At 43.3% G+C, this 14,980-nt stretch overlaps 1 protein-coding gene across 1 annotated transcript in view; it reads left to right on the top strand.

Moving 5' to 3' along the window:
• LOC110487755 (cohesin subunit SA-2) overlaps window positions 1-14,980 on the top strand; it is a 39,949-nt gene that overhangs the window by 618 nt on the left and 24,351 nt on the right. Inside the window, exons 2-10 of the mRNA XM_036943179.1 lie at window positions 13-141; window positions 319-421; window positions 7,208-7,426; window positions 10,914-11,010; window positions 11,531-11,607; window positions 11,866-12,070; window positions 12,288-12,439; window positions 12,556-12,753; window positions 14,872-14,970. Coding sequence (XP_036799074.1) covers window positions 104-141; window positions 319-421; window positions 7,208-7,426; window positions 10,914-11,010; window positions 11,531-11,607; window positions 11,866-12,070; window positions 12,288-12,439; window positions 12,556-12,753; window positions 14,872-14,970 — 1,188 coding nt within the window. The 5' untranslated portion in view covers window positions 13-103. The remainder of the gene's footprint in view (window positions 1-12; window positions 142-318; window positions 422-7,207; window positions 7,427-10,913; window positions 11,011-11,530; window positions 11,608-11,865; window positions 12,071-12,287; window positions 12,440-12,555; window positions 12,754-14,871; window positions 14,971-14,980) is intronic.

The raw sequence follows: 14,980 nt of genomic DNA, 5'->3' as shown, positions 1-14,980 counted from the left end.
TCTAATCGCCAGCCAGTTTAGCCAAAGTTCCTGAATCCAACCGTCATCTACCTTTGTGAAGTGAACTCTACAATACCATTAACATTACTGCCTGACCAGAAATATGGAAGTGCAACACTCTGATGAATCAAGCCATGACAGGTAAGTTAGGCAAGCTAGCTAGCTAGCTAGCTATCTAGCTAAACATGACAGTCATAGGTATCACAAATATAAAAATAACCAGCTAGCTATATAATTATGCAGACTTATTGCATTAGCTAGATAGTGTGATTGTTTATGACTTGTGTTGGCTTTGTTCATTACTACTTTTATATGCAGTCTTGAGGAGATCGAGGACATCTCAGACTCTGGCAGTGACTTTGAAGTCCAGCTGAAGGCCATGAAGCGGAGAAAACAGACCACTGTACTACTAGGACCTCGGGTCTGTAATGCTTTTTTCTCACGCACACACACATACACACGCCACACCCCACCACAGGAGGTTGGTGGCATCTTAATTGGGATTTACAGGCTTGTGGTAATGGCTGTATGGGAATGAGTGGAATGGTATCAAATTAGGGATGGGTGTGGATAATCAAGTTCTGGAACTGACTTCAAAAATCGATCTTTAACCAGAGATCACATTTTGTTCAAATACTGTAAAGCTATTTGGTCGAAATGTTGTCTTCAAGACAAAGTTAATGTGCTTTGACTAGTGTTCCATTTGTACATGTGCATTTGCGGAACACAACAAAAAAGAAACCAAGCCAAGCATCACAATTCTGCTCCCTAAAGGTCCTTTCCCCTTCATGTCTAACTCACTCAATTGTGTTTCCACCGCTCCCTTTACACGTGAGTGCTGAGTGCACCTACATAAATAAATTACCATAAAAATGTATCTAACTGATGGGGAACACAAGCTACATTCCTTGCCAAATTACTTCAGTTTTATCACATTCAAAATGGACTGGTTAACTGAAGTGGGGAAAATGTGCTCCAACAAAGTTTTGGAATAATTGCGTTATTTTTGTTTAGGGTTGTTTCCGGATGACACTAGCTACACAGCCACAAAGTCAACATTGGGTATTAGCGGTCGACCGATTATGATTTTTCAACACCAATACCGATTATCAGAGGACCAAAAAAAGACGATACTGATTAATCGGCCGATTTTATTTATTTATTTGTAATAATGCCATTTACAGCAATACTGAATGAACACTTTTATTTTAACTTAATATAATACATCAATTTATAATAATAAATAATGAAACATGTTCAATATGGTTTAAATAATGCAAAAACAAAGTGTTGGAGAAGAAAGTAAAAGTGCAATATGTGCCACGTAAGAAAGCTAACGTTTAAGTTCCTTGCTCAGAACATGAGAACATATGAAAGCTGGTGGTTCCTTTTAACATGAGTCTTCAATATTCCCAGGTAAGAAGTTTTAGGTTGTAGTTATTATAGGAATTATAGGGCTATTTATCTCTATACAATTTGTATTTCATATACCTTTGACTATTGGATGTTCTTATAGGCACTTTAGTATTGCCAGTGTAACAGTATAGCTTCCGTTCCTCTCCTCGCTCCTCCCTGGGCTCGAACCAGCAACACAATGACAATTAGCGCGCGCGAACTAGCTAGCCATTTCACTTCGGTTACGCAAGCCTCATCTCGGGAGTTGATAGGCTTGAAGTCATAAACAGCGCAATGCTTGACACACAACGAAGAGCTGCTGGCAAAACACACGAAAGTGCTGTTTGAATGAATGTTTACGCGCCTGCTTCTGCCTACCACCGCTCAGTCAGATACTTGTATGCTCAGTCAGATTAAATGCAGCGCAGGACACGCTAGATAATATCTAGTAATATCATCAACCATGTGTAGTTAACTAGTGATTATGATTGTTTTTTATAAGATAAGTTTCATGCTAGCTAGCAACTTACCTTGGTTTACTGCATTCACGTAACTCCTCGCGTAACTCCTTGTGGAGTGCAACGAGAGAGAGGCAGGTCGTTATTGCGTAGTTAAGGTTACAAGATTGGATCCCCCGAGCTGACAAGGTGAAAATCTGTCGTTCTTCCCCTGAACAAGGCAGTTAACCCACTGTTCCTAGGACGTCATTGAAAATAAGAATGTGTTCTTAACTGACTTGCCTAGTTAATTAAAGATTAAATAAAGGTGAAAAAAAAAAACGGCAAATCAGCGCCCAAAAATACAGATTTCCGATTGTCATGAAAACAACTTGAAATCGGCCCTAATTAATCGGCCATTCCGATTAATCGGTCGACCTCTAGTTATTATGTTATAATTAAATCTATGATTTAACATTTGATAGAGCAGTCTGACTGAGCGGTGGTAGGCAGCAGCAGGCTCGTAAGCATTCATTCAAACAGCACTTTCGTGCATTTGCCAGCAGCTCTTCGCTGTACTTCAAGCTGTTTATGACTTCAAGCCTATCAACTCCCGAGATTAGGCTGGTGTAACCGATGTGAAATGGCGAGCTAGTTAGCGTGGTGCGCGCTAATAGCGTTTCAATCGGTGACGTCACTCGCTCTGAGACCTTGAAGTAGTTGTTCCCCTTGCACTGCAAAGGCCGAGGCTTTTGTGGAGCGATGGGTAACGATGCTGTTCGCAACTAGCCAGGCGGCCCAAACTGCTGCATATACCTTGACTGCTTGCACGGAACGCAAGAGAAGTGACACAATTTCCCTAGTTAAAAAAAATGAATGTTAGCAGGCAATATTAACTAAATATGCAGGTTTAAAAATATATACTTGTGTATTGATTTTAAAGAAAGACATTGATGTTTATGGTTAGGTACACATTAGTGCAACGACACTGCTTTTTTCGCGAATGCGCTTGTTAACTTCTTGGTGACAGGGGACAGTATTTTCACGTCCGGATGAAATGCATGCCCAAATTCAATTGCCTGCTACTCATCCCCAGAAGATAAGATATGCATATTATTAGTATATTTGGATAGAAAACACTGACATTTCTAAAACGGTTTGAATCATGTCTGTGAGTATAACAAAACTTATGTAGCAGGCGAAACCCAGAGGAAAAACCATTCAGATTTAATTTATTTGAGGTCACTCTCTTTTTAAATGGGTTTTCATTGGGAATCCCAATTTCTAAGGGACCTTCTTGCAGTTCCTACTGCTTCCACTGGATGTCACCACTCTTTAAAAATAGGTTGAGTTTTTTCTTTTGTGTAATGAAGAAGTAGCCCTGTTCAAAACGAGAGTCACTTCAAGTGTACTGTTAGATAGAGGCGCGTGCCAAGAAAGGTAGCGTCAGTTTGTTTTCCTCCTGTATTGAACACAGATCCTCCCGTCTTCAATTTGATCGATTATTTACGTAAAAAAATACCTAAAGTTGTATTACCAAAGTAGTTTGAAATGTTTTGGCAAAGTTTACAAGTAACTTTTGAGATATTTTGTAGTCACGTTGCGCAAGTTGGAACCGGTGTTTTTCTGGATCAAATGCGCCAAATAAATTGACATTTTGGATATATATGGACAGAATTAATCAAACAAAAGGACCATTTGTGATGCTTATGGGACATTTTGGAGTGCCAACAAAAGAAGCTTGCCAAAGGTAAGGCATGATTTCTATTTTTATTTCTGCGTTTTGTGTCGCGCCTGCAGGGTTGAAATATCTTTTCTCACTTTGTTTACGGAGGTGCTACCCTCAGATAATAGCATCGTTTGCTTTCGCCGAAAAGCCTTTTTGAAATCTGACATGTTGGCTGAATTCACAACACGTGTAGCTTTAATTCGGTATCTTACATGTGTGATTTCATGAAAGTTAGATTTTTATAGTAATTTATTTGAATTTGGCGCTCTGCATCACCCGTTTGGCGAAGTAGGCTGTTATTCGATGAGAAATTAACAGGCACCACATTGATTATATGCAACGCAGGACAAGCCAAATAAACTAGTAATATCATCAACCATGTGTAGTTTGATTGTTTTTTATAAGTTAAGTTTAATGCTAGCTTGCAATTTACCTTGGCTTCTTGCTGCACTTGCATAACAGGTAGTCAGCCTCCGGCGCATGCTCCTCGTGGAGTGCAATGTAATCAGCCACGATCAGTGTCCAAAAATACAGATTTCCGATTGTTATGAAAACTTGAAATCAGCCTTAATTAATCGGTCAACCTCTTGTACACACCCCAACCAGAATCCATGGATTACAGGCAACATTCGCACTGAGCTAAAGGGTAGAGCTGCCGCTTTCAAGTGCGGGACTCTAACCCGGAAGCTTACAAGAAATCCTGCTATGCCCTGCGACGAACCATCAAACAGGCAAAGATTGAATCATACCACACCGGCTCCGACGCTCGTCTTATGTGGCAGGGCTTGCAAATTATTACAGACTACAAAGGGAAGCAAAGCTGCAAGCTGCCCAGTGATACAAGCCTACCATATGAGCTAAATCACTTCTATGCTCGCTTCGAGGAGAGCAACACTGAGGCATGCATGAGAACATCAGCTGTTCCAGACCACTGTGTGATTATGCTCTCCGTAGCCGACGTGAGTAAGACCTTTAAACAGGTCAACATTCACAAGGCTGCGGGGCCAGACGGATTACCAGGACGTGTGCTACGGGATGTGCTGACCAACGGGCATGTCCTTGATTGAGTCTGTAATACCAACATGTTTCAAACAGACCACCATAGTCCCTGTGCCCAAGAACACAAAGGCAACCTGCCTAAATGACTACAGACCCGAAGCACTCACGCCCGTAGCCATGAAGTGCTTTGAAAGGTTGGTAATGGCTCACATCAACACCATAATCCCACCGATGATGCAATCTTTATTGTACTCCACACTGCCCTTTCCCACCTGGACAAAAGGAACATTTCTGTGAGAATGCTATTCTTTGACTACAGCTCAGCGTTCAACACCATAGTGCCCTCAAAGCTCATCACTAATCAGGAGGATAGAGTTGTGGTTGGATTTACCAAATGGAGGGCGAGAGAGCTTTCTACGCGTCTCTGTGTGGAGTACAGGTGATCTAGATTTTTTTTCCCTCTGGTTGCACATTTAACATGTTGATCGAAATTTGGTGGAACTGATTTAAGCTTCCCTGCATTAAAGTCTCCGGCCACAAGGAGCGCCGCCTCTGGGTGAGTGGTTTCCTGTTTGCTTATTGCCTTATGCAGCTGACTGAGTGCGGTCTTAGTGCCAGCATCTGTCTGTGTTGGTAAATAAACAGCCACAAAAAGTATAGCTGAAAACTCTCTGTGCAGGTAGTGTGGCCTGCAATTTATCACAATATACTCCTACTTCAGGCGAGCAAAATCTAGAGACTTCCTTAGATTTCGTGCACCAGCTGTTGTTTACAAATATGAACAGACCACTCTCGTCTGAGTGTGGTGTTCTATCTTTCCTGTGCAGCGTATATCCCGCTAGCTGAATATCCATGTCGTCATATTGACTATAAATACACTAGGATATCAGCTCCAAGTGATTTTAATTTATGAAATCTGTTTCCAAGTGTTCTCACACATAATAGAGAGACGTGTTTGTATAGAAATGTAAGCAAAGTTTGAAATGATTGTTTTAGTCACATATATGTTTGGGCTCCTTACGTCAATTGGTAGTCTACACATTTTCCGTTGTTATGTTACCCCCCCGACCAACTACAAAAAAAATCGTCCAGTGGCTGAATCTAGTTGATGATCCCTGGCCTGGGCTATTACCCCTAAACATAGACATTTTCTACACTGGAAATATGCAAAAACATTAGTTTGGTAAAGACAAAGAGTGTATTTTCATTAGAATCATTAAGCCTAGGCCTACTCACCAAACAGATTGTCTTGGCCATAATTCATCCCCATGCAGTGTTCAATTCAGAATTGTTAATCCATTTAGAAAATTCCAGGGAACAGGCATAATAAACTCAATCAAAACGTCTGTCTGTTGAAAATAAGGGGGGGGGATCACTTCTGGCTGTAAGCGAACGAGTGATGCGCGTTTGGAGCAATACTGGCTGTATCCAAGGCTCAGCCAATCGTTCACAACAGAATGCAGCACACGACTGAAGAGAGAAGAGACAACCAATTTGTAGTTACAGAATCAGCGTGTGCTCTGGAAAGACAGCAGAGAGTGTGAAGGCAGTTTGCCAGTTACAGCATTTCGTCCCTTGAACGATAATGAAGAGGTAGGTGAGAAGCCTGACCACGGAGACGGGGGGTGAGAAGGTGATGAAGTGTACTTCATGAACTGTAACTGAAAAACTGGCATTTGTAAAGTTTGAGGTGAGGGAGAAAGTGTGGTGGAACAAGTATTATTAGCATTGCTAAGTATCTTGCTAACTGGATCGAATTCTCCGTTAGCTAGCCAGAGAAATTTAGATAAATGTGCAAATATTTTTTCCAGTTATATAATTTTTTGCCCTTTTTCTCCCCAATTGGTAGTTACGGTCTTGTCCCATTGCTGCAATTACCGTATGGACTCGGGATAGGCAAAGGTAGATAGCCATGCATCCTCAGAAACACGACCCTGCCAAGCTGCACTTTCTTGACACACTGCTCGCTTAACCCGGAAGCCATCCGCACCAATGTGTTGAAGGAAACACCGTACCACTGCCTACCGTGTCGGTGTCCATGCGCCCGGCTCACCACAGGAGTCGCTAGAGTGCGATGTGACAAGGACATCCCGGCCGGCCAAACCCTCCCCTAACACGAACAATGCTGGGCCAATTGTGCACCACCTCATGGGTCTCCCGGTCGCGGCCGGCTGCGACACATCCCTGGATCGAACACGGGTCTGTAGTGATGCTTCAAGCAGTACCTTAGACCGCTGCCCCACTCGGGACACCCTTAAAAGTAGCTTTTCATAGCTTCCTTTTTTTTGACTGGAAGCTTTTTATAGCTTCCAGTCAAAAAAGGTCAAATGCCCATTCCTTTATAAAATACATCAAACACATGGGTTCCATTCACTCCTTTCCAGCCATTTTAATGAGCCGTCCTCCCCTCAGCAGCCTACACTGACACGCACAGATTCAGACATAGCCACCACTATGAAAGTTAAGCAGGTGCCATAATTTTTTCTCAACAAAGACATAGCTAACCCCTCACTGTAACATCTGTTTGTTTAGATGTTATAGAACTACATAAACTGTTTTGGGGGGAGCACCAACACTAACTACACTATTTATAGAATTACATTAATTCACTCACAATAGCCTTTTGAACCCTTTGTTTTATCCCCAGCCACCCAAGAGACCTAGGCGTAAAGCTGCATCCCAGGCCAGCCCAAATCCCAGCACCACCTCCACCCAACAAGCCCGTTCCCCTCAGCCACCGCAGCCTTCCCTGGGGAGGACTAGGCAGCTCGGCTCCCCCAGGCGAGAGAGAGAGAGGAGGGGGAACCAGGGCATGAGCGCTGGGGATATGTATGAGGCTGTGAGGTCTGGAAAGAGTGCTATGGTGGTGAGAGAGGGAGTGAGGTATTGGTGTGGGGGGAGAAACAAAGAGAATAGGTAGTGGGAGGGATGACGGGGAAATGAAGCCTTTACAGCCCACAATGGGGATGATTATCATGCACTGTCAGAAGCTGACAGATCTGATCCTCTGAGCCCTTTGATGTAGAGAGGTAGGAGAGCTGCCATTGGGTCACATAGTCAATGATTGACAGCTCATGGTTGTCCCACCCACTGTTGGGCTCTGAAACTCCAGTTCCCCAGTCTCTCGAGGGTTAGGGAGTAAAAGTGTGTTGAAAACAGTTCCCTATTATATAGGAGCACAATACAGATTTTTTTTCAGCCTTCAGCACTCACAGATGGATAAGTTTACTCAACTCAATGAGTACAAATTGCAGCCTAGTACTGTAGAATAGTAGCTCTGCTCTAGGGCTGACCCCAATAAGTCGACTAGTCGATTGTTTGGTCGTTAGACCGTTTTAGTCGAACAGTAACGTGTGTGTGTGTGTGTGTGTGTGTGTGTGTGTGTGTGTGTGTGTGTATGTGTATATATATATATATATGGGGTGGCAGTTAGCCTAGTGGTTAGAGTGTTGGACTAGTAACCGAAAGGTTGCAAGATCGAATCCCCGAGCTGACTACAAGGTACAAAATATGTCATTCTGCCCCTGAACAAGGCACTGTTCCTAGGCCATCATTGAAAATAAGAATGCCTAGTTAATAAATACATTTAAAAAATATATATGTGGTTAATAAAAATTATATCCAAATCTAAATGATACAAACCTAAAACGTAACTTCTATTGCCATGGTCAACTATGTAAAAATAGCCTTGACACACTGCTCGCAAAAACATTGTTATTTTAATGGACACATTTAATTTTAATGGACACATTTAATGGACACATTTTTTTGCCTTCCTTTAAAAAACAAGGACATTTCTAAGCGACTCCAAACTTTTGAACGGTAGTATGTATATACAGTGCCTTGCGAAAGTATTCGGCCCCCTTGAACTTTGCAACCTTTTGCCACATTTCAGGCTTCAAACATAAAGATATGAAACTGTATTTTTTTGTGAAGAATCAACAACAAGTGGGACACAATCATGAAGTGGAACGACATTTATTGGATATTTCAAACTTTTTTAACAAATCAAAAACTGAAAAATTGGGCGTGCAAAATTATTCAGCCCCCTTAAGTTAATACTTTGTAGCGCCACCTTTTGCTGCAATTACAGCTGTAAGTCGCTTGGGGTATGTCTCTATCAGTTTTGCACATCGAGAGACTGACATTTTTTCCCATTCCTCCTTGCAAAACAGCTCGAGCTCAGTGAGGTTGGATGGAGAGCATTTGTGAACAGCAGTTTTCAGTTCTTTCCACAGATTCTCGATTGGATTCAGGTCTGGACTTTGACTTGGCCATTCTAACACCTGGATATGTTTATTTTTGAACCATTCCATTGTAGATTTTGCTTTATGTTTTGGATCATTGTCTTGTTGGAAGACAAATCTCCGTCCCAGTCTCAGGTCTTTTGCAGAATCCATCAGGTTTTCTTCCAAAATGGTCCTGTATTTGGCTCCATCCATCTTCCCATCAATTTTAACCATCTTCCCTGTCCCTGCTGAAGAAAAGCAGGCCCAAACCATGATGCTGCCACCACCATGTTTGACAGTGGGGATGGTGTGTTCAGCTGTGTTGCTTTTACGCCAAACATAACGTTTTGCATTGTTGCCAAAAAGTTCAATTTTGGTTTCATCTGACCAGAGCACCTTCTTCCACATGTTTGGTGTGTCTCCCAGGTGGCTTGTGGCAAACTTTAAACGACACTTTTTATGGATATCTTTAAGAAATGGCTTTCTTCTTGCCACTTCCATAAAGGCCAGATTTGTGCAATATACGACTGATTGTTGTCCTATGGACAGAGTCTCCCACCTCAGCTGTAGATCTCTGCAGTTCATCCAGAGTGATCATGGGCCTCTTGGCTGCATCTCTGATCAGTCTTCTCCTTGTATGAGCTGAAAGTTTAGAGGGACGGCCAGGTCTTGGTAGATTTGCAGTGGTCTGATACTCCTTCCATTTCAATATTATCGCTTGCACAGTGCTCCTTGGGATGTTTAAAGCTTGGGAAATCTTTTTGTATCCAAATCCGGCTTTAAACTTCTTCACAACAGTATCTCGGACCTGCCTGGTGTGTTCCTTGTTCTTCACGGACCTCTGAGACTATCACAGTGCTGGTGCATTTATACGGAGACTTGATTACACACAGGTGGATTGTATTTATCATCATTAGTAATTTAGGTCAACATTGGATCATTCAGAATCCTCACTGAACTTCTGGAGAGAGTTTGCTGCACTGAAAGTAAAGGAGCTGAATAATTTTGCTTTGCTAATTTGTTAAAAAAGTTTGAAATATCCAATAAATGTCGTTCCACTTCACTATTGTGTCCCACTTGTTGTTGATTCTTCACAAAAAAAATACAGTTTTATATCTTTATGTTTGAAGCCTGAAATGTGGCAAAAGGTCGCAAAGTTCAAGGGGGCCGAATACTTTCGCAAGGCACTGTATATACATACTACCGTTCAAAAGTTTGGAGTCGCTTAGAAATGTCCTTGTTTTTTAAAGGAAGGCAAAAAAATGTGTCCATTAACCTGTGTCCATTAAAATTAAATGTGTCCATTAAAATAACAATGTTTTTGCGAGCAGTGTGTCAAGCCTATTTTTACATAGTTGACCACGGCAATAGAAGTTACTTTTTAGGTTTGTATCATTTTAGATTTGGATATAATTTTTATTAACCACATGACAATGATTTTGAGACATGAAGACACTATTATAAGTTAAATGAAACTGTCACGAAAATGTGCATATGAAAAACATAACTTGCACACAGATCGGTAGAACTGGTAAGATAAATTGTCATTCAACATGAAAAAGGTTGCCGACTCCTCGTGTAGCCTATTACCGGCAACTTCAGGAGAGTAATGTCAGAATCTGCGAAAGCCAGCAGGAGAGAGAAGAGAATAGTTGGGTCAGGTTAAGGTTTTTTTCTTCTGGTTATCAAGATCTCTTGCGCCCTCTTGAGGCATTTGTCTTATTTCATTGAACCTTAAGCTCAATGCATACAGTTGATTTTATTAAAACACATAGGGTGTGTCTGTGGAAAAATACACATTTAAAAGAACAGACTACTTTCGGTTGACTAAAAACATTTTTAAAAAACATTTGTCAGGTACAGCCCTACTCTGCTCATACTCTGCTGTCCTAGAGAGTTGGAGAGACTGGGCGGGAGAAGATGACAGACAGAAAATATGGTTAGATGTTATAGGAGAAAGGGATGACAGTGTATATACCCATTTCTGTTTAGTGAATGATAACTAGAAAGAAGGGAGGAGGGCGTTAACTGGTAAGGAGTAACTAATCGCCACATAATGATGACAGTTTTGACTTTGTATGCTGCTCTCCCCTCATTGGCTGTGGCCTCCCTGTCAATCTCCAGGCGGTAGTGGACGAGTGGCTAGACAGCTACAAGCAGGATCGGGAGGCGGGCCTACTAGAGCTCATCAACTTCGTCGTTCAGTGCTGTGGCTGCAAAGGTCAGGGGTGTCTGAGAGACAGAGAGGGCAGGGGGTGATTGGGGTCAGGGGTCACTGGAATTTCTTTTAACCTGATCCCCAAAACAGCCATTGATTAGCACTCCGTCTATTGATTTTTGGGCCGGCTAACAATGCAAGGACCAGCGTCAAGCGGCCTGTCATTCCAGTGTATACTTACACTGGTCTATGGATGGATGAAAGACTGATGAAGAAAGTTATGGGGGATGGAGGTTTAAAACACATCATGTATTTAGCACTGGGTTTCACATCCAGTTTTTTGTTCATTAACAAATATTAGTTTGTGTTAGCATTTCATGTTTAGAGAAAATGAACTGCTTGTATGCTAGGGCCAGGTGATGTCAGCTTTGATCCTCCTCACCAGGGTCGTGTTCATTAGGATGCAATGGAAAATGTGAAAATGTTTTGCAACACAAAATTAAAATGGGCTTTTCTTAACAGATAAGTCCAGGTAGTCGTTTTCCTCCGTTTCTTGTCTGATGAACACAACCCTTCTCCTTAGGTGTGGTGAGCAGAGAGATGTTTGATGGTATGCAGAACGCTGAGATCATCAGCACACTGACCAAAGAGTTCAATGAGGTGAGAGAGCGGGGATGCCTTTTGGGACCAAGTCAGAGTTGAACTTTGGAGTTTTTTTTATTGTGTTTTACACATCTCTTCGCGGCTCATGTAAAGTGCCCTGGGTTTGAGAAAAGCTTTATATGAATGATGATATCATAATTATTTCATTGGAACAATGTTGTTCAATTATATTTCCCACTGCTAATTTACACAACATTGAGCCCAAAACTAAGGAGATATTTTTATCTCTCATATCTCCTGTTCTCCCCAACACAGGACTCTGTGAACTACCCCCTGTGCTCCCCTGGCCCACAGTGGCGTAAGTTCCGGGCTAGTGTGTGTGAGTTTGTGCAGGTGCTGGTGCGCTCCTGCCAGAACAGCTTTCTGTACGACGAGTACCTCTTCTCCGCCCTGCTGGCACTGCTCACCGGCCTGTCTGACTCCCAGGTCAGGGCCTTCAGACACACCAGCACCCTCATCGGTGAGACACGGGACAGCCACCGCATATTGACCACAGTTGTGTTTTTGTTGAGTCCCAGCACACACTCATTGGTTCAATGTATTTACCAGCGAGGTGTGCTCTGTCTGTCTGTTTATGTCTGTCTGTGTGCATGTCAATCTGTGCATGACCATATTTTGGGGCATATGTCTGGCCTTGTGTGTCCATTCCTATATGTAACTGTGTCCCCTCCCCCTAGCGATGAAGCTGATGACTGGTATAGTGGAGGTAGCAGTGATGGTGTTTGCCCAGATTAAGACCACCCAGAGACGGTACGACGCAGAGAGGAGCAAGAGTGCCGAACACAGAGCCTCAGAGAGGCTGGAGGAACTACAGGCCACCATCAGCGAGGTAACGCGCGCGCACACACACCCTGATACGGCTCATCTTCAGCACATCCCTACACGTTCTGTTCAGTCTCTCTTCTGTGTGTGTGTGTGTGTGTGTGTGTGTGTGTGTGTGTTAAGCTGCGGGAGCACCAGGAGGAGCTGTCCTCCATGATGAATGCTACGTTTCGGGGTGTGTTTGTGCACCGCTACCGGGACCGCGTAGCTGAGATCAGGGCCGTATGTATCGAGGAGATGGGCGTGTGGCTCCGAGAAAACCCCGGAGACTTCCTCAACGACGGATATCTCAAGTACCTGGGCTGGACCTTGCACGACAAGGTGGGCAGGCAGACAGACGCCCAACTAGTGTTGTCACATTTTACTAATGATACAATAACAGGCCAAGTATCACGATACCGAGGAGTACAACAAAAAAAAACACGTCCTGTTCACCCTGTGCCACACAAAAAACCTGCCACTGATATTCACACTTTACTCAATACAACACATTGAATTTGACTTCAAACTGTTCACTTTATAATAGAATACTGCATAGAATCGCTAATTCCCTGATATTTGCAAAGGCCTAGCTGTGATTTGGCTGGAGGAATGGGAGGAAGGAATATACATAATGATCTGCATGTCATTGTGTCAGTAAGGGGAAAACATTGCATGAAACCTCTACTCTCTCATAAAACACACTACCTCCCTCACACACTCCTGTCTCTCTCTCATAAAACACACCACTTTCTCCCAACAAACATAGACACTGCAAATAGAATGTAAGTAGCACCAGAAAGAGATATATTTTTGAAATAGTTAGCCTTATTTTTATTAATTTGTTTAACCTTTATTTAACTAGGCAAGTCAGTTAGGAACAAACTCATATTTACAATGACGGCCTAGACCGGCCAAACCCAGACGACGCTGGGTCAATTGTGCGCCGCCCTATGGGACTCCCAATCACAGCCGGTTGTGATACAGCCTGGAATCGAACCAGGGTGTCTGTAGTGATGCCTCAAGCACCGAGGTACAGTGCCTTAGACCACTGCGCCAGTCGGTAGCCCTTATCTGACTAGTGTGTTCTATATGAATATAGTTAGTCCTTATATGAATATAGTTAGCCCCTATATGACCGTAGTTAGTTCCTATATGACTAGTTAGTCCCTGTATGACTAGAGTTTTGGCCCTGTACGACTAGAGTTTTGGCCCTGTACGACTAGAGTTTTGGCCCTGTACGACTAGAGTTTTGGCCCTGTACGACTCTTACCTTTCTACAACATCTCATGAGTAGCAGGCCCTTCTCCTTTCTTCCTGTGCCAAGCTCTTTCTGGCACTGCTGCGTGACAGTGAACTTGCAACGCCTATCAGACTGGCCTGTGCTATTTGTTATGCCAGGGAATAAATTATATACAATGAATCAACTTTGCTAGCTCTGCTTGCTGCTCCAATGTATCAAATGTTACAACAGAAGACTGACCAGGGTCTACATCCCCCATCGCCATCACGGCTAAAATTATATTTTAAAAACTGATGGAAGAATAGATGCACAAGAAGAGTGGACAGAGAAAAGCAGGTCAGTGATAGCTGGAAGGGGAAGCAGGTCAGTGATAGCTGGAAGGGGAAGCAGGTGAGTGATAGCTGGAAGGGGAAGCAGGTGAGTGATGGCTGGAAGGGGAAGCAGGTGAGTGATGGCTGGAAGGGGAAGCAGGTGAGTGATGGCTGGAAGGGGAAGCAGGTGAGTGATGGCTGGAAGGGGAAGCAGGTGAGTGATGGCTGGAAGGGGAAGCAGGTGAGTGATGGCTGGAAGGGGAAGCAGGTGAGTGATGGCTGGAAGGGGAAGCAGGTGAGTGATGGCTGGAAGGGGAAGCAGGTGAGTGATGGCTGGAAGGGGAAGCAGGTGAGTGATGGCTGGAAGGGGAAGCAGGTGAGTGATGGCTGGAAGGGGAAGCAGGTGAGTGATGGCTGGAAGGGGAAGCAGGTGAGTGATGGCTGGAAGGGGAAGCAGGTCAGTGATGGCTGGAAGGGGAAGCAGGTGATAACAGCTGCCGCACGTGAGATGTGCATGAAAGTAAAGTGGACATTATTAGACAGGTGCATACAAGAGACTAGTTGCTCGTTGCATAAAATAATTTAAGCTGAATGTATAAACAATTGATTTTATAACGGGCGCCAGCGGGTTCTATAGATTGGGAGGACCAAAAAAGTTGGTAGTATCATATGAAACGGTACTACGGCATTCTAAAATGTTGGTATCATGAAGTTTTGGTAAGCGATAATACCGCGGTACACTACACGCAACACAGGCACACAAGGGGTGCCACAAACATTCTATCTAGTTGAATATCTTAACTTTGCTTTGAAAGATGACAATGATATGGTGTCTATTTATCCAGATTGAAAGTAAACAGTGCAAGAATGTGTTGCATGTGGTGTGAGACTGCTCTTCCCCCACAGCAAGGCTCCGTGCGTCTGCAGTGTGTGCGGGCCCTGCAGGGCCTCTACAAGGAGAAGGACTTAATTGGACGCCTAGAGCTTTTCACCAGCAGGTTTAAGGTAGGTCTCC

Source organism: Oncorhynchus mykiss, chromosome 14 (assembly GCF_013265735.2).
Source record: "Oncorhynchus mykiss isolate Arlee chromosome 14, USDA_OmykA_1.1, whole genome shotgun sequence".
Lineage (NCBI taxonomy): Eukaryota > Metazoa > Chordata > Actinopteri > Salmoniformes > Salmonidae > Oncorhynchus > Oncorhynchus mykiss.
This window is presented reverse-complemented; position numbering and strand designations above follow the sequence as displayed.